The 18,571-nt window shown below is 41.6% G+C and overlaps 2 protein-coding genes across 2 annotated transcripts in view; both read right to left on the reverse strand.

The window, feature by feature from the left end:
• Positions 1-233: 233 nt before the first annotated feature.
• Positions 234-4,113, reverse strand: Commd2 (COMM domain containing 2). The gene is made up of 5 exons (XM_021646710.2): positions 3,959-4,113; positions 3,801-3,878; positions 3,192-3,274; positions 2,579-2,752; positions 234-760 (listed from the first exon to the last, which is right to left on the reverse strand). Exons 1-5 carry the CDS (start codon positions 4,023-4,025, stop codon positions 563-565), a joined length of 600 nt encoding a protein of 199 aa, XP_021502385.1. The 5' UTR covers positions 4,026-4,113; the 3' UTR covers positions 234-562.
• A 4,521-nt stretch (positions 4,114-8,634) lies between these two features.
• Ankub1 (ankyrin repeat and ubiquitin domain containing 1) overlaps positions 8,635-18,571 on the reverse strand; it is a 28,380-nt gene continuing 18,443 nt past the window's right edge. Inside the window, exons 5-6 of the mRNA XM_021646709.2 lie at positions 17,174-18,109; positions 8,635-10,971 (exon numbers count right to left, since the gene is read on the reverse strand). Coding sequence (XP_021502384.2) covers positions 10,842-10,971; positions 17,174-18,109 — 1,066 coding nt within the window. The 3' untranslated portion in view covers positions 8,635-10,841. The remainder of the gene's footprint in view (positions 10,972-17,173; positions 18,110-18,571) is intronic.

The raw sequence follows: 18,571 nt of genomic DNA on the forward strand, positions 1-18,571 counted from the left end.
AAAATGCACGTTAGGACCACAAAGATTGGTTTATCACTTAAATCAATTAGCTCTAACTCAAATGTAAGCCATATGGTAAATGCTATTTGTCATCTTCACATACAAACAAGATTACATAAGCTGCCTGTAACAAGATAGACAAACTTGTAAAAATCTTTTTCTATGGCTGTAATTGTTTAGTGCTTTTAGAAGCAAAAAAAAAAAAAAAAAAAAATTGAACTGTCTAGACACAGTTCTAAGTAGTAACAGTGACTTTTATTTTCAAATTTTGATCAAGGACAAAATAAAGCAGACAACAAATACCCAAGCCAAAAGAGTTACATATAAACAGAAGACATGAACAGTACTGATTCCTTTGAGCTGAGTCCATCCTATTTACATATTTAAAATAGAAAATGTATCTCAATCTGTCAAGAGGTTGACTGCATTTAGCACCAGAAAGGAACTGTACTTTAGCTTTTGATCAAGACTTCAACATCTTGAACAGGAAAAGAAACTCCATGAAATCCAGACGTATTACTGCGACTCCTGTGCTGCCGGCTGAAAGGAAGTGAACTCAGAGCTACTTGATGCTGCGGACTACTCTCCGGCAGTGGTTCGTTTTCATTTCCTCCAACGCTTGCTCCAGCTGCTGCACCAAATGAAGCAGGGTGGCTGGGTCTGTCTGCAGAAAATGGGTGTTGTGGTCGCCATTCTGATTGAGGTGCAGCTTTATGGTCACTGCTGGTTTAATTTGTTGCCGGAGACTTCTGCTTGCAAGCTTGGAAACACAAAAGGAGCGCAGTAACTAATAATTATTTTGTGTAGATAGCATTTACAATTACACTATGCCACATGAAAATCAAATTTGAGATGAATCACAAACTTCAAAATGAAAAGTAGCTTTAAGACATCTGGAAAGAAAAAAAATTAGACTATAAATGAAACCTTTGGTATGGAATGATTCCTTAGGTAAGATAAAAAGGCACATACTTAAGGCCAGCCTAGTCTACATAGCAACATTCAGGACATTCAGTCTACACAGGGAGACCCTGTCTCAAAGAGCCAAAATATAATAAACAAAATCATTCTTTCATTAAATTAAATAAAAAATATAGGAGAGAAGGGCTGGAGAGATATCTCAGGGGTTAAGAGCACTGGCTACCCTTCCAGAGGTCCTGGGTTCAATTCCCAGAAACCACATGGTGACTCAACAACTGTCTATGATGAGATCTGGTGTTGTCTTCTGGCCTGCAGGCAGAACACTGTATACATAATAAATAAATCTTTAAAAAAAAAAAAAAAAAGGAGAGGTTGGTACATTTTTTTCCTGTAAGAAGCCAGATAACAAGTATTTTAGACTGTGCATACCATAAAGTTTCTGGCACAATGACTCAGTTCTGTTTTTGTGTTTTGAGAGTAGCCATATATGCAAATAAACATGGCTACATCCACTGAACTTTTATAGAGATAAGTAGTAGGTAAGATGTGGCCAGTTTGCTGAGTCCTAATCCAACTGTAATTTAAAGCAGACGGTGGTGATGCATGCCTTTAAACACAGCACTTGGGAGGCAGAGGCAGGTGGATCTCTGCGTTGAAGGCCAGTCTTATCTATAGCTTGAGTTCCATAATCAGGGCTACACAGAGAAACCCTACTCCCAAAACAAAATGAATGAATGAATGAATGAACTGCAATTTAAAAGATAAGAAAACAGATTCACCCAAGGATGCCAAATTAACTTTTTTAGATGGAGGCTTTAATCTTTACCAAAGAATCTACGAGGGCTTTCGTTCATCTGCTACACCTCATCTAAATTCTTACCAAATTTCTGTGATCCATTTTGACTAAGTTACTTCATATCACAAAGGCTCCTCTGTGATAATGGTTCACAGACTTTGATTCCTATTAGCAATACCTGGATTAAAGGGGAGATTTTCAATTTTTTGCTTTGCAGGCTAAATTTTATACTAATATTATTAGAACTGAAGTCACGTGCATTTTATGAGTATGTGACTGTGTGATACTTAGTGAGCACATGGACCTATACACTTTTCTTTGTGTGTGCTGTGTTTAAGGAGAATTAAAAAAAAAAATAAAGCATTGTCAAAATAAAACCAAACCAAACCAATCAACCAACCAAACAAATCTGTTTTTTAAAACTTAACTTTTTTCTAAAATAATTTCTTAAAACCTTTGCAAATTAGGGTCTTTGGAATGGTTCAAAGTTAAGACACTTGCTGCTACGCCTAACTACCCGAGTTCAATGCCTCAGAACAAACTCCCGAAAGTTATCCTCTGACCTCTACACAAGTGCCATGTATATACACTTATATTAAATAAATACATGTAATAAAAACAAAGTAAAAACCTTTGCAAATTAAACTCAGTAAATCATATTAAAAATAAAAGGTAACGAGCTATTTGTGAAATGACCCCAAAATAACCATTAAAATTTACTTTTTTTTTTTTCAAACTAGAGCTTGGTTAAGCTGGTAAGTAACAGAGCACATAAATAATTCTTATAGTCTATGTCAGATTTAAAAGAAAGGAAGGAAGGAAGGAAGGAAGGTAGGAAGAAAGGAATCAAGCAAGCAATACCTGCACATCTAGCCGCCATTCAAGACTATGGTAACTGGGAAGACTGGGTGACAGCTCATTCAGAATCGTTCTGATCTCCTTTCTGTTGTCCAGATAAAGCTGAAGCAATAATCTGTTCAGTTCTTCAGAGAATCCCAGAACAAAAACAGAGTCTTGGAAATCCACTTCAGAAATCTAAAGATAGATTGAGTGCAAAAGAACACTGGAATTTATCTTTGTCTAATAAATGCTAAAACACTTCTGAACACAAAAGGACACTCTATCATCTAACTCAGCTCTGTCTATAATGTTCCTTATAGTTAAAGACAGTCATTGACCCCATTCCAAAATCCAAATTTCTAACACACAAAATAACCTTATTAAAATATAAAAAGAATTAAGATGCCCAATTTTATTTACTATTTTTTCATCAAGCCAGATACTGACTACTGATACAAAATGCAGTATTTCTTTCTCCTCTCCTAGGATACATGTATGATGGCATATGATATAGAATTAGAGACAATTATAATGCCATCAACACTGCACAAATTCGATTATGAGTTACTAGTATTATAACAGGTGCCTATTTGAAAGGATCTGGCTAATACAACACCGTTCCCAGAAGCCTTACCATAAGCTTTGAGCTCTCAGTGAGGAGATAGGTTAATCCTTCCACACCATGCTGGACAGTGTCACTGCTCACATTGAGTTTTCCTAAGAAAAAGAAAAAAGGAAAAGATTACCCATTTGTTTAAAAATAAACACGTTCAATTACTCTGTGTTTTCAAACAGTACAATGAAAATAACGAAAGCGAGGCACAAAGGCCCTTCAAGCCCGGGCAGAAGAAGAATTCAACAGGCATGTTCTCAATCTCACCACCACCCTCTTCCTGCTTAGCAAAAGCAGTTTCTGGGCAGCAAATGTCAACCAAAGGCTTGAATGATGCCTTCAGCTAATCTAACGGTTCCACCTCTTCAGCATGCAGTATTTTATTAAGCACTACAGTATTTCTGGAAGGCAGGTGGTACTGAATTCATTTTAAATATGAAGATACTTATTTCAGATGAGCTATAAAATCACACAGCTTGCTTTCAGAGGCTGCACCGTGGCTGACAGCTTGGCAGGTTTTTAAAGGGAACAGGACCCTAGGACTTCCAAAGAACCCTGCAGGGCTGAGCGAAAGAGAATGGAAAGCCCTTTCCAGCTCGACAGGCAGAGCCTGTCTCTCCCCTTTCTTACTGGCGGCGCCTTCGTAGATCTTCGGGTTAGATCCCCGTCTGAGGAACTCCACAGCGATCCTCCCGAACTCAGCGACCACTGCAACGGAAGTCAGCAGGCCGTGAGTGCCGGTCTGTCCCCCGAACTGTCTCCGCCGCAAGCGCCCCGCACTCCCTTACCTGCGCTGTCCACTTGCGGCAGGAAGGCCAGGTGCTCCTTGTGCTCCTCGGACAAATCCAGCAGCATCTTAGCAGGTCCGTGGACTTGGCCACACAGCGCCCGACCCCGCCCTCCTCACTTCCGACCTCTGTGCCTGCAAAAACAAGGTCCGGCGACGCTGTACAGCTCATGCTTTGGGTTCCGGTCTCTGGCAGTCCTACTAGCGCTAAATCTCAGGGTTCACTGTAAAGGTGTAGGACGCTGAAGAGCTGAAGGCGCAAGTCTTCCATTCGTAAATCTTCCTGAAAACGTGTAATATGCGAGGCTGGAGAGCTGGCTCGGTGGTTAAGAACACTTGTTGCTCCTGCAGAGGATCCAGGCTCATTTCCTGCACCCACATGGTGTCTCACAGCCATCACTAACTGTAGCTGTAGTTACAGGGGATACAACACCCTCTTCTGAACACCATGGGCACCAGGCAAGTACGCGGTGTACACGCATATATATGCAAGCAAGATAATTATGCACGTATTTTTTAAGTGCAATAAGTGTTTGCTGGGTGCACAACTCTAGCATCCATGGCATGTGCCTACTTGTGGAACATAGGTGAATGATATAAATAGCCAGCATTTGTTAATCAGTGTCAGGAATGTTTTGATGTTAAGCTCACACTTCATACAAAACTTGTTATGTGGGTCCATAACCACTTTCATTAGCTATAAGGAAACAGTGAAGTGAAGCAACTTTGACTATTCATTTGCACACAACTTTTAAAAAGATTTTATTTATTTACACATACATATGCATGCATGCACACAGTATTCTGTCTGCATATGTGCCTGCAGGCCGGAAGAGGGCACCAGATCATATTATAGATGGTTATGAGCCACCATGTGGTTGCTGGGAATTGAACTCAGGACCTTTGGAAGAACAGCCAGTGCTCTTAATCGCTGAACCACCTCTCCAGCCCCTGCATGAAACTTTTGTACTTTCACTTAGTAGTTTCAATAGCCATGGCTTCCTTTTTTAAAATGAAGAAACAAAACCCAGAATATTGTATGTCAAAATTTAAAGATTGTTAGGAGCTTCACCTATTGTTTCTGAGGCACACCCTTCTGCACACCAGGCTGGAAGTTTAAAAATTGAACCATTTAACATGTATGTTAATTTAGTATAATGTATATTATCATTATTACATGTGTATACTATGTATGTGAGTCCAGGTGTGTAAAGGGGAGAGGTCAGCCTTCAGCAATAGTGTCTTTTCTTCCACTGTGGTATCACAGGATAGAACTCTGGTCATTAAGCTTGCCGTCTCCCCGGCATTTTTTGATCATTTGTTTAGCTTGGTTTTGGGGTACTGGGGACCAAACCCAGGTTTTCCTTCATGGTAAATACGGACTCTACTACTAATTATATCATCAGCCCTGAACAAAGTTTTACGTATGGTTCTAAATTATGATGAAGACAACAGTAATGGTGAAAATAACAAGTGCTTGCACAATTCAGAGCGAATCCTTTATTTCTATCTTTTGGTGATGTGTGAGAATTTGTTCACCTCCTTTTCTTTGGTTCATATATAAGAAACTATAGACTGATAATTGATAGTGACTCTCCAAATCTCTCTCCTATGGTAGGGAGAAAGAGAAGGAGAAAAAATGAAAAGGAAGGAGGGAGAGAGAAATGAGAGAGAGAATTCATTACTGTCTTTTCATCTAGGAGTGCTAGGGATTTAACCCAGGACCTCCTAAATGCTAGTCAGGTGCTATTCTTCAACCTCAGTTAGAGACACCCTTTTCTATAATCTGCGACGCAGACAGAAGTGAAAGTTGGCTTTTATAACTTCTATCATATCCTTTATGTCTAATTATAACTGTTTACTCCACTGATGTCTCTGAGAGACGAATGACCACTGCTCTTTGGTGGTCACATGTTAAGAACTGTTAAAGTGCTGTTGAAACCGTTATTAACATTAATGATAAAATCTTTAAGTTCTTGTAAGAAAGGCTTCTGGTGTTCATTGTTCAGTAAGAAGCAGAAATGCTGAGGGATGGGAAGCTTGATTTCCCAGCTGCCAGCTGTAAGTCTGTCACTTTCTGTTCTGTATGCCTTGAGCAAAAGGATTGCCAGACAGACAGACAGATGCACTATTCTTATGTAAGTAGTAACTATTTTATACACTTCACATACACCTTGAGGAAACTACACAATGAGCACAGGCGTTTGCATTGGTTTCTGAAAGTCCAGCCGCCAATCAGGGTGCTTTAAAGCAGTGTGTATAGGACTTTGTGTTATTTCAAGCTTTTGTGGACACTAAATGAGCCTGTATCCATTTGTACTTCGGCCAGAAAGGGAGCACTTCCTCTGGTTGTCCAGCCAAAGGACTGCTATATATGGTACAAAAGGGAAGATGCTGATCAAACAAACCTTCATTTACGTGTGAGGTTTGCGGTGAATGGTGCAAACACCATTTCTTTGGATTTAGAAGCTGGCTGCTCAGTTAGTGAGCTGGCTGGGATAGACCACCCACCCCTGTCACAACACACACACACACACACACAGCATCCCTTGCTGCTGCAACTTTGGACTCAATAAAAGGCTTCTCTCCAATGGTCTTATCTTACCCACTTCTAGAAGCAGATGCAGCACAGCAGCAGCAACAGCAGCAATGATAAAAGCAGCCAAGTGGCAGTAGCTGCTGTAGCAAAGCAGCCTGAATATCAAGCCATAGAAGTAACAGAGCAGCCTGATGCTTCACAGCAGAAGAGGGGGATATGAGAAGCAAGAGTGGTAAAATAGCTGGCTCTGTCATAACTAAAGAGGAATAGAAGATTGTAAAGAACCAAACAGATTGGCTGTGTGAGATGGCTCGGTAGGTAAAACGAGCTTGCTCCGATCAATCCCTGGGACCCACATGGTAGAAGAGAAAACTGACTCCTTTCTTTCCTTTTTTGTTTGTTTTGTTTTTGTTTTTCAACACAGGGTTTCACTGTGTAGCCTTGGCTGTCCTGGACTTGCTTTGTAGACCAGGCTGGCCTCCAACTCACAGAGATCCTCCTACCTATGTCTGCTTCCCCAAGTGCTGGGATTACAGGTGTGTGTCACCACATCCCACTGAAAACTGACTTCTATAAGTTGTTCTCTGACTGCCAAAGCACTTGGTAGTACATGTGTTCACATACTCTAAACACACCTTCCCTCTCCTTCTCTCCCTCTTTCTTGCCCTCTGTCTCTCCCTAATGTAATACAAAATTATTTTAAAGATAATCAAAGAGTAGCTGCAGGCTTTGGTTATTGGAAGAGTTCTTGAGTTTAAGCCAGTGCCCTTCAATGGCCTGGGCCCAGGAGCTGTGACATTGGCTCTCACCAATGGGGTGAGAACTCAGACTCTTCTCTACTTAGAATCTCCAGTGCTGCCTACTGTCCCTGACTAAGGAATCTTGAATCTTGATTTTCTAAGCCTATCATAGACTCATAATCCTTGTAACCCCAAGGACCCTGGTACTGTAGACCTACACAAGAGCCATGAAACTTGTAGAAGTAAGGATTCCACTACCTAATCTTAGATTTCTGAAGCAGTACAGTGTTAAATTTATGTGGCAGTTTAAAGAGACAGGAGGCAGAAAAGAGACCAGCCTGACCAATCCCTCAGCAGATGGGACTGTTTATTTCAAACACTGAGGGACAGGCACAGCAGGAAACTACTATCTTCAAACAGAGAAAGAGGATACTTGGGGCTTATCCAGGAGGTTTGGGTAATGCAACTGCTGAGGCTGCATGAAAGCCTGCAGTTTCTTCCCCTGGAATTGTTTGTCCAGACAAGCCTGGTTTGTCTTTAGAACGGCCTTGCCCAGGTAATCAGGATGCAGAGGCATAGCGAGCGACTGAGTTTGGCAATGGCAGTGAGGAGAAAAAGGACTGGAGCTCTTTGTTTTGTTTCTGTGCTTTTCTGAGACAGGGTTTCTCTGCATAGTCCTGGCTGTCCTGGAACTTGCTCTGCAGAAAGTCTAGCCTTGAACTCAGGGATCTGCCTGCCTCTGCCTCCTAAACGGTAGGATTAAAGGTGTCCATGGTAGGATTAAAACATGCCTGGCAACAGGATGGAATTTAAGCATAGGGGCATTCCAGCAAGCTTTCAGGGAGAAAGGTTTCTTAGTCAGGGTCTGGCAGTGTTCGCTCAAGGTTTATTCCAACACCTAAAGCCTGCCCACGGATCATAACACTTGCAGGGTTAAGAATCTTGCTACCAGAAACCTGCACAAGAGCTGTGACAGTAGAGGCTACCACCTGCTCCTGGGCCCATCGACTGCTGCCTTCTGCTGTCAAGGATTACAATAACTGCCAAAGGCTAGTTCTTAGGAAGAACTTCTTTCCTGCCTGTGATTTCTGAGTGGGGTAAAAGGACTCTAGCCAGCTGCTTGGAAATATTTGAATGCATTTGTTAGGCCTTGAAGCAAGTGTTAAGGAAGCATGTGAAATGAGAGCTCTTTTCTGTTGCCAGTGGAAGTGTGAAATTGCAAAGGTACCATGAGAACTCCTAGACAGTATATTATAATGTTAATTTTGTACTCACCTTATTATCAAATAATTCTGTTCCTTGGTATTTACCCAAAAGAACTGAAAACAGATATCCATAAGACACTTTGATATACTGTCCATAAATGCTTTATTTGTAATATCTCAGAAATGGTGACAGTCTAAATCTCGATGCATTTCAATAGCTATTATAATACACCCATAAACAAAATCCTAACTACTCAGGAAATAATTTTTAAAAACCTAATACTGGGTGTCATGTGGGCTCATGCCTGTAATTTCTAGCACTTGGGAGGCTGAGGCAGGAGGATTGCAACAGGTTTTATACTAATTTGGACTACTAAATTTGTTCCAGGCCAGCCAGGACTGCATATTAAACCATGTCTCATAAAAACAACTAAGGCCAAACAGAAAGTGCCATTGATAAATGCAGCAATGGAAAGAATCATAAAAGAGCAGATCTCCAAATGCTTTGCTGTGTATAAACTGATATCAGAAGAGCATTGTTCTTTAAGGTTGAGATTTATTCAACACCTTGAACAAACTTGCTAGGGGTAACTAAGCTGTTTACATGTTGACTGGGTGCTCCTTACACAGACATTTGCTTGTTCTCTAAGTACCTCGCACTAACACTAACGGATTATGCCCCTGGAGCATCCCAGACACATGCTTGTTAAATCCACTACAGGGCCATGTAACATCCATGTGGTCCATTGTATGTAAGCTTTTTTCAAACATCAGTTTGAAAAAAATAATAGCAAGAGAAGCTCCAGCAGAAGTTCAAATAATGTCTGAACTTAGGAGCTTTTGGTAACTTTCTCATGACCTTTTTACATGCAGAATTTTATTTAAAAGTTATCTTGCCAATGCAGCCAGTTCTGATGAGACCTGATAGGCTAGGGTCAGATGGAAGGGGAGGAGGACCTCCCCTATCAGTGGACCTGGAGAGGGAAATGGGAGGATGAGGGAGGGAGCTACAGCTGGGATACAAAGTGAATAAACCGTAATTAATATAAAAATAAAAATGTAATTTAAAAGTTATATTGCTATTTCTTCATTTACTTGACTTTCAAACTCCAGGACATTAAAACAAACCCAGAAAAAAAAAACAAAGGTAAAAAACACAATAATAATTCTAAACTCCCATTCTTACATCTGCCTTAGTTTCCTAACCCACAGGCAACTTCTGCTGTCACCTTATGTCCTTATGTCTGTCTGTTTTTACTATAAGTTCTTTTTTTGAGACTCTGGGGTGTGTGTGGGGGGGTTTACAAATTTTGTCATCAGAAGACAGCAGTGTTCTTTAAGGGTTTAAGTGCCATTTGGATGCCTGTATCCTTAATGGTTAACCTTGGATGTGCACCTGACTGGATCTAGAATTGACTAAGAGATAAGCCTCCAGGGCACAGCTGTGAGGGGATATAAGGATAAAGGTTAGCTCCTAAGAATGTGTGTCAAGGGCCTTCTTACTGGGTTATTTAAAAGTGAGTAGATACACCTTAAATGGCATCTTCTAATGGCAGCTCTCTTAGGGATGATCCTGTTGCTGTGAAGAGACACCATGATCAAGGCAGCTCTTATAAAGGAAAGCATTTAGTTGGGAACTGGCTTACAGTTTCAGAGGTTTAGTCCATTATCATGATAGTGGAGAGCATGTCAGGTGCTGGAGCAGTAGCTGAGAGCTACATTCTGATCCATGGGCAGAGAGAGAGATTGGACCTGGCATGGGCTTTAAAGTCTCAAAATCCACCCCCAGTAACACACATCCTCAAAACAAAACAAACAAAATAAACAAACAACAATAACACCTCCCAAGCATTCAAATATATGAGCCGGCGGGGGGTGGGGTGGGTGGGGAGGCTTCTTTTCAAACCACCGCAGCAGCCATATGTAACGAGATCCCAGGGAAAAGCTTTGCTTCTTGCCTGCTTGCCTTTGTGCCTCAGTTTTACCATTGTTGCTTCTGCGGTTCTTCCCTGACAGGAAAATCCACCTTCTTCTGGCTACTGATGTGGAGGAAGGACCAGGAATCCTTCATGCATTTGGCACCAGGTTGGAATTGTGGGACCATCTGGCCTCTTGGGTTGAGCAGGTACCAGGTTCTCCAGTGTGAAGGCAGCTGTTGTTGGATTATCTAAACATCATCATATAAGCTAATCCAATAAACAATTTTAATACGTATTCATCCTATGGGTTCTGCTCCTCTAGAGAAGGTTGAGCAGTGCAGTGTCCATGAAAGCCTCCTGTTAAACATTCAACATCCCATTGGACTTGTGTAGCATTAGAACTGTTATTAAATATGTTGACATAGAACTGGAGATTCTCTTTGACCATATCTCTGTTCAAACCAGGGCGGCCATTGACTTTTCAAAGTATAATTTCTGGAGGATTTTCACATTTTGCTGGACCTCCTTGGATAGTCAGGTTAGCAATGCTCCTTTTGGCTAGGACTCTTGCTATTCCTAACTGCTGAAGCCATCGCTTCTCTTTAAAGGCACTACAAAACAAAACAAAGCAAAATAAACAAAACAATACAAAGATGTAACTCACAGGAGGCTCAATCTCTTTCCTGTACGTTGCTGAATGGAAGTCTTGAGGGAGAGTTCATTACCACTTAATTTACTTGTCACATAGGTCAGAGGGGACATATAAACAGCAGTGTTTCTAAAGCTAATCCCTCATATAAGGCAGGAAAGATAGTCTTCAGTTAGTGCTAGAGGTCTAGAGTCCACACCTAGACACTGACAGCCATGTAAGGTCATGTAGAATTTTCTGGGCTATAACAGAAAATTCTGTCTTTCCTAGGCAACTCTGAGTAGCACCCCCTTCCTCACTACTTTTCCTTCCTTTCCCCGGTAGGATTCTTACATTTAAAAACAGCTTTGCTTTTGGTACTCTTCAACTGAAATGCTAGGGAACTAATTCCTTACTGCACTTGCTCCATGTCTTTGGAAGTTTCAATACAACTGCTCCACTTTGTAGGGTTAAAATATGTTTCATTAAAGAAGGACCTTACAGACTGGAGAGATGGCTCAGTGGTGAAAAGCCCTGGCTACTCTTGCAGAGGACCCTGACTCAGCTCCTGGCCCCACATGGCATCTCACAGCCATCTATAACTCCAATTCCAGAGGATCAGATGCCCTCTTCTGATCCACAGGGATGGTATGTGTATTGTATACACCTATATATGCAGGCCAAACACCTATGCACATAAAAATAAATCTTATTCAAGAAAAAGGATTTCACACCATATTAAATGTTGGTGTCATCCAAGATTCTATCTGTAGAGATCTTTCTTTTCCTTTAGTGACCTTATCCTGGCCCCTCTATTCATTACCTCAGTTCTTTAGGCCCATGACTCTCACATCCTGATCTTTCAAGTTTTATATCTCCAGTTAGCAAGTAGGAATATTTCTCTCCTATATACTTGCAATCTAGCACATCTTTTGTGGCTTTTCTGAGTATATTCCCTTTATAATATCTTTGTTCTATCATTGTTCTCTGCTTTCCTCTCTACCTATAAAGCTAGAAGCAAACCCCACTTCTTTCTCCCTTTACTCACTCTCACACACCATCAGTGAGGGTTTTATAGCCTATTCCTCAGAAGCATTTCTTCATGTTTGGCAGTTCCCCTCTCCCCTAACTGCTGCTATTCTATCTGCATTGTCTCTTCTTGGTCACATTGCTGCTTCCTTCCTCTACTGGGATTTTGCTTTTCACAGATGTTTACCAGATCTATTTTAAAAGCAAACACATTTAACTACTTCACTTGCCTTACTAAAGTCCCACCTCTATGGTCTTCCTGATTAACTCCCTACGTTACAGGGACAAGAATAAAAACCAACTCTTCACTTGGACAGAGATGTTGCTGCTTAATAGAGATAGAATCTACCTTGCTGATTGTATGACCAGCCAGTCTTTTCCTGGGTCCTCTAAAATGCTTTTTTTACAGATCCACTTACTTTACTCATTATTGAATTTCCTACTTACCCTTTCACAAAGCAGTGTAGTCACTATGTCATCTGCCAACTTGCCCAGATCCTTTCTTTAATTATTCCTCTTGTCTGGTGAAGTCTCATGAGCCTTTGTTTTAAAATTGTATTTTATTTTATGCTTGTGAGTGTTTTTTCATGAGTGTGCATGCACAAACACACATGTATATGTATATATAAATTTATGAGTATCACATATTTGCCTTGTCTTATATATAGCTCTGACCTCTGTGGAGAGGTCAGAAGAGAGCACTGGATTCCTGGGAACTGGAGTTAGGGATGGTTGTTAACTGCCATGTGGGTGCTAGGAACCAAACTCTTGGGTCATCTGCAAGAATGATAAGTTCTCTTAACCACTGAGCCATAGATCCAACCCTTCCTTTAGGTTTTAAAGTGTTGTGTCTATTAGGAGTGGTCTGTAGGTCCATGTGTGTCAAATTTCCGTTTTAACTTCTTGCTTTCTCTCTGTGGTTATGTCTCCCTGAACCTTCTAAAGTGGGTTAACCCATCTATGCCACCCATAACTCTCAAGCCTGGAGACTGTCACCCATACTTCCTTATCTTTTCTTCACATTCCACCTGACTTAACTTGAGGACCCCTCTCCTTCATTTTGATGCACAGCTCCACTTCTCCCGTTCAGAGCTCATCCTTAATTTTACCTTTGTATCTGAACTCTGGCTCTTCTACATTCACTCACACATTGTCTACCGTGTGCCACTTATGTACCAAGAACCATTCTATGCACTGGAAACAGGAAATTCATGAACAGAACACATAGGGAATGCCCTTTAAAACTATCAACACAGCAGGGCAGAGAGGTCTGCTTGCATTGCAAGCACAGAGCCCGTCAGAGGGAGCATGCTGGGGGCTGTCTGTTCTCTGTGAATTCTAACATGACTTTCTTCTTCTTCTTCTTCTTCTTCTTCTTCTTCTTCTTCTTCTTCTTCTTCTTTTAAAAAAATCTTTTTAAAATTAATTCAGTTTACATCTCGGTAATAGGCTCTTTTCTCCTCTCGTCCCAGTCCCACACTCCCTCCCACATCATCTCTTCTCTATTCTTCAGAATATGGGAGCCCCTCCTACTGAGACACTCCCACTCATCTATTCACATGAGGACTGAGTTCATCTTCCTCTTCTGTGGCTTTGGAGGACAGTTTCATCAGGGAAAAGTGACCAAAAAGCAGGCAACATAATCTATGTCAGAGATATCCCCCACTTCCCTAACTAGTGGGTCAAAATGAAGCCTAAGATGCCCAAATACCGCCTTTAGAACCGGGACTTCGGATCACATACAGCTCATTGGAATCTGTTGATAAGCCACAGGGAAGGCTAGTTTTTTAACACTATAGACATTTCCTTTGACTTATGTTAATCCTACACTGTCTACCCAGCCCCCACCACCTACTACTACTCACCCCCACCACCTACTACTGCTACAATAAAATAACATCAGGAGTTAACAGTAATTGGTCATTAATATCTTTCAATTTCAATGGACTCAATTCTCCAATAAAAAGAAACGTGCTAACAGAATGGATATACAAACAGGATCCATCCTTCTGCTACATACAAGAAACACATCTCAACATCAAAGATAGACTGTATCTCAGAGTCAAGGGTTGGTAAAAGATTTTTCAAGGAGATGGATCTTAGAAGAAAGCTAGTGTAGCTATTCTAATATTTAACAAAATAGACTTCAACCAAAATTAATCAAAAGAGATGGAGAAAGACATTTCATATTCATCAATGGAAAAAATCTATCAAGGTGACATTTCGATTCTTAATATCTGTTTCCCAAATGCAAGGGCACCCACATCTGTAAAAGAACCTTACTAAAGCTTAAATTACACAATTATAGAAACTTCAGTAACCCACTCTCACCAATGGATGGGCCATCCAGACAAAAACTAAACAGAGAAATATTGGAGCTAACGGACATTATGAACCAAACGGACCTAACATATCTATCAAACATTTCACCCAAACACAAAAGAATATGCCTTCTTCACAGAACATCATGGAACACTCTCAAAAATTGACCACATACTCAGTCACAAAGCAAGTCTCAACAGATACAAAAAAATTAAAATAACCTTCTGTATCTCATCAGACTACCATGGATTCAGTAAGAACAGAAACAACAAAAAGCTTACAAACTAATGGAAACTGGACAACTCCCTACTAAATGACGTGGGTCATGGAAGAAATAAAGCAAGAAATTAAAGACTTCCTAGATTTTAAAACGAATGCACAACATATCCAAACTTATGAGACACGATGAAAGCAGTGCTAAGAGGAAAGTTCACAGCACTAAGTGTCTTCATAAAGTATTAGTGAGAGCTCATACTTAACAGCACACCTGAAAGCTATAGAACAAAAAGAAGCAAGCATACCCTAGAGGAGGAAACAGAAAGAAATAATCAAACTGAGGGCAGAGGGACTCAAGACATCAGGGAGCCGGTAGGGGTCTGACCTGTGACTTCTTCATATATGTTATGGCTGAGTAATTTGGTGTTCTTGTGGGGTTCCTAACAGTGGGAGCAGCAGCTGTCCTTGACTTTTTTGCCTACTGGTAGGATGCTTTTGCTTCTACTGGATTGCCTTGCCTAACCTGGTTTTATTGTAGCTTATTTTTGTTTTGCTGTGTTTGGTTGATATACCTAGAGGGCCTTCTCTTCTCAGAGGAGAAAATGGGTGGGGACCTTGGGGGAGAGGAGACATGAATAGGGGGTGAAGGTGGGTGGAGGCTGTGGGGAGGGCCCCTAAGGGAAACTGTGGTCAGAATCCAATATGTGAGAGAAGAATAACAGATTATTATTAAGAAAAACCCATGTGCCAGGCATGGTGGTGCATGCCTTTAACCCCAGTACTTGGGAGGCAGAGGCAGGTAGATCTCTGTGAGTTCAAAGCCAGCCTGGTCTACAAAGTGAGTCCAGGACAGCCAAGGAAACAGAGAAACCCTGTCTCGAAAAACAAAAACAACAAAATCATGTATTTTAATTCAAAACAGCCTTTAAGTTAAGGACAACCCAGATTTCTCTCAATAAAAATGGATAACTACCAGGCTGGAGAGATGACTCAGCAGCAAAGAGCACTAGCTGCTCTTCCTAAGGACCTGGATTTAACTCCTAGCACTCACATGGCAGCTCATAACTGTCTGTAACTCCAGTTCCAGGTGACACCTTTACATCAATGCACATAAAATAAACATTTAAATAAATTTTAGGCAGGAATGGTGATGTACACCTGTAATACCAGCACTCGGGGGAGGCAGAGGCAAGTGGAGCTCTGTGAATTTAAGGCCAGCCTGGTCTACAAAGTGAGTTTAGAACAGACAAAGCTACACAGAGAAACCGTATCTCGAAAACCAAGAACAAAAAAATGGATAAATACATTAGGATATGGGATATTACAGAGAGTTGGAATATGCAAAAATGAGAAGAATTAATACCCACAAAATACAAATTAGTCTCATAGGTGACATGTTCAGCAAAATAGCCAGATAGAGGAAGTAAAAACAGGATAAATCTTGAGTAAGACTGATGGTTGTTTCTGAAAAGATTTACTGTTTTTTTCAAAACATATTTTACACAAGATTTTCCTTGATGTTAACTAGATTGATCAACATAATGTTTTCCTGCTGAACTCTGCATTAGTACATTACTCTACATTAGAGTTACATTAGCTTAATAAATGCAGACAAAGTACAGCAGGTGACTAGTCTTCTAATTGGAGTCAGTTAAAAAGAGGCTAGGATCATAGGCATAAGCCACTACACTTGGATATGTTGAATTTTCTTTAATCCTTAATTTTTTTAATTGACATACAAAGTTGGATCTTTCTGAATTTGAAAGCCTAAATTACTCTCACCACTAGATGGCAACAAGTCAGAAGGGAAAAACAAAACAAAACCAGGAAGGAAAACTAAATGATGTAGCCTTGTTTTAGATTTCTTTCTCCAGATACTGAGCAAGAGAAAAGGCCAATCATACATCTATAACTCTTTAATCTAGGTACCCCACTATGCCTCAGATGTAAAGTAGGACATAAATGATTTCACGGGAAAGTTTTAACTTGTTTTGGAAGTGACTGTGCCAGAGAGCCTGCTTGATAGACTTGTGTCCTCCAACTATGAGAGTCCCATCACCTTGAGTATCAATGCCAATCCTACCATTCTACCTAGGACGGATGTGCTCCCTCCCGTAAATCTTGTCTTGTAAGCCTCCTTAAGTCTTTATAGTTCAATCTGCTATTTTGTTCTTTTTTCCCCTTCTGCTTCCATGGCTGGTCAGCCTTTGGGGGGTAGTTTTGATGACACCCTCCCATGTTTCAAGTTTCTTTGTTCTGTATCCCTTTCCCAAGACCTTGAGAAGCAAAGGCTGACACGCGCTGGGTGATAGCACCAGTTGAGATTTTCTTTAGATCTAAGGCTGAGATGAGATCCTTTTGTTATTGTTATTTTGTTTTCTGAGACAGGGTCTTAGAATGAATCTCAGGCTTGAATTCCCCCCTGCCTCTGACTCCCAAGTGCTGGGAGTAGAGGCAAGTGCCACTAGGCTCAGTGAGACAAAGTCTTTGATGCTAATTAAGTACTGAAAATTTAAAACAATTACTTAGTATACCATAGTAGGGCTTCACAGACATTTCTCTGTCCTAGACCTGTCTTATTAAAGGTTTGCCTTGTATATTTAAAGAGCAAACATTACCTTGCCACAGCCAAGCAGTAGATGGCATTCTCTCTCGGGGTCCTCCCACTGTACTCTGAGAAAGACCTGAAGAAGGACCGCACCAAACGGTCATCACTGGGTGGAGTGCAGTAGAACTGGGGGTGTGAATAGTTCACTCTTGAAACCGGAGGGAGGGGGACCTGGGGAAGATACTTATTTTTTATGTGCTTTTCTTTAATCCTAGCTGGGGCACAGTCTTTTTTCTGGTTTTCTTGTTGATTACTTTGTAGTTCTGAAAACGTGTTTGTATCCATTAACAATGGAAATGTGAGGATTTGTTTTCTGGTGCCCTGTTGTGAAATTGATAAAGAATCGACAGGCTCCCTGCCTGACTGTTGCATGCAGGGTGGTAGTTTGCTCTGGGTGCTTTGCCAGTTCTTGTCTCCAGCCTTTGACCAGCTCTTGGAGGTCATTTTCGGTTGAGTGAAGCCATCCACCACCACAGTGTCTCCAACTTTTGCCCCAGAGACCTTTGTTCTTCCAAGCTGGCTTTTATGGCACCCGTGACTCTGAGCTCGGAGGATCCACTGCTTTATTTTAATATAAATCCTCATCGAGATGGAAAGCTTTAGAAAGGAAACCGTGGACCACGTTTTGCTCAGTAAATACAATACACAGTCTTTATGCTGGTGTTTGGTGGCAATGGCCAGCGGCGTTTGTCCTGCTGCGTTTTTACATTCCAGGCACAGGACGTTGCAGTTGACAAAGGCCTTCAGAATTAACAGTTGGCCAGCTTCTGCAGCTGCATGAATAGGGCAATTAGAGACATCTGTGTGAAGGGCTTCATGGCACCACGCTCGGTAAGGGTGAACACCAACCGCTTCGTGGGGCTGCGCACCCTGCTTCAGAGCCCATTCCGTGAGTTCGGTGTGTCCGTGAAAAGCAGCGACGTACAGGGCTACCCTTTTCTGGTACCTGAACGAGGGGAGCAAGTTTGGCGGAGAGGATTATTAAGTCACCAAACGGACAAAAGCAGCTGTGCTAGATAAAAATTCTCCTTACAATGCTCATTCCTTGCTCTAGCTCTAAACGTGGTTTAGAGGAGTTCGGGTATTGGTTCAGTGGATAAAAGCACTGCAGGTAAATCGGTAACCAACCCAGCACTGTGAGGGCAGACACAGAGTTGTTGCTAGGACCTGCTGCCTACTGGCTTGGCTGGAGGAGGAGGAGGAGGAGGAGGAGGAGGAGGAGGAGGAGGAGGAGGAGGAGAGAGAGGGAGAGGGAGAGGGAGAGGGAGAGGGAGAGGGAGAGGGAGAGGGAGAGGGAGAGGGAGAGGGAGAGGGAGAGGGAGAGGGAGAGGGAGAGGGAGAGGGAGAGGGAGAGGGAGAGGGAGAGGGAGAGGGAGAGGGAGAGGGAGAGGGAGAGGGAGAGGGAGAG

Source organism: Meriones unguiculatus, chromosome 2 (assembly GCF_030254825.1).
Source record: "Meriones unguiculatus strain TT.TT164.6M chromosome 2, Bangor_MerUng_6.1, whole genome shotgun sequence".
Classification (NCBI taxonomy): domain Eukaryota; kingdom Metazoa; phylum Chordata; class Mammalia; order Rodentia; family Muridae; genus Meriones; species Meriones unguiculatus.

Coding starts and splice junctions, on each gene's coding strand:
- Commd2 (XM_021646710.2), bottom strand. CDS start 4,025: ATGCTGCTGGATTTGTCCGAGGAGCACAAGGAGCACCTGGCCTTCCTG. Junction 3,879..3,958: donor GCCGCAAGTGGACAGCGCAG/GTAAGGGAGTGC, acceptor CTTCCGTTGCAG/TGGTCGCTGAGTTCGGGAGG. Junction 2,753..3,191: donor CTGAGAGCTCAAAGCTTATG/GTAAGGCTTCTG, acceptor ATCTATCTTTAG/ATTTCTGAAGTGGATTTCCA.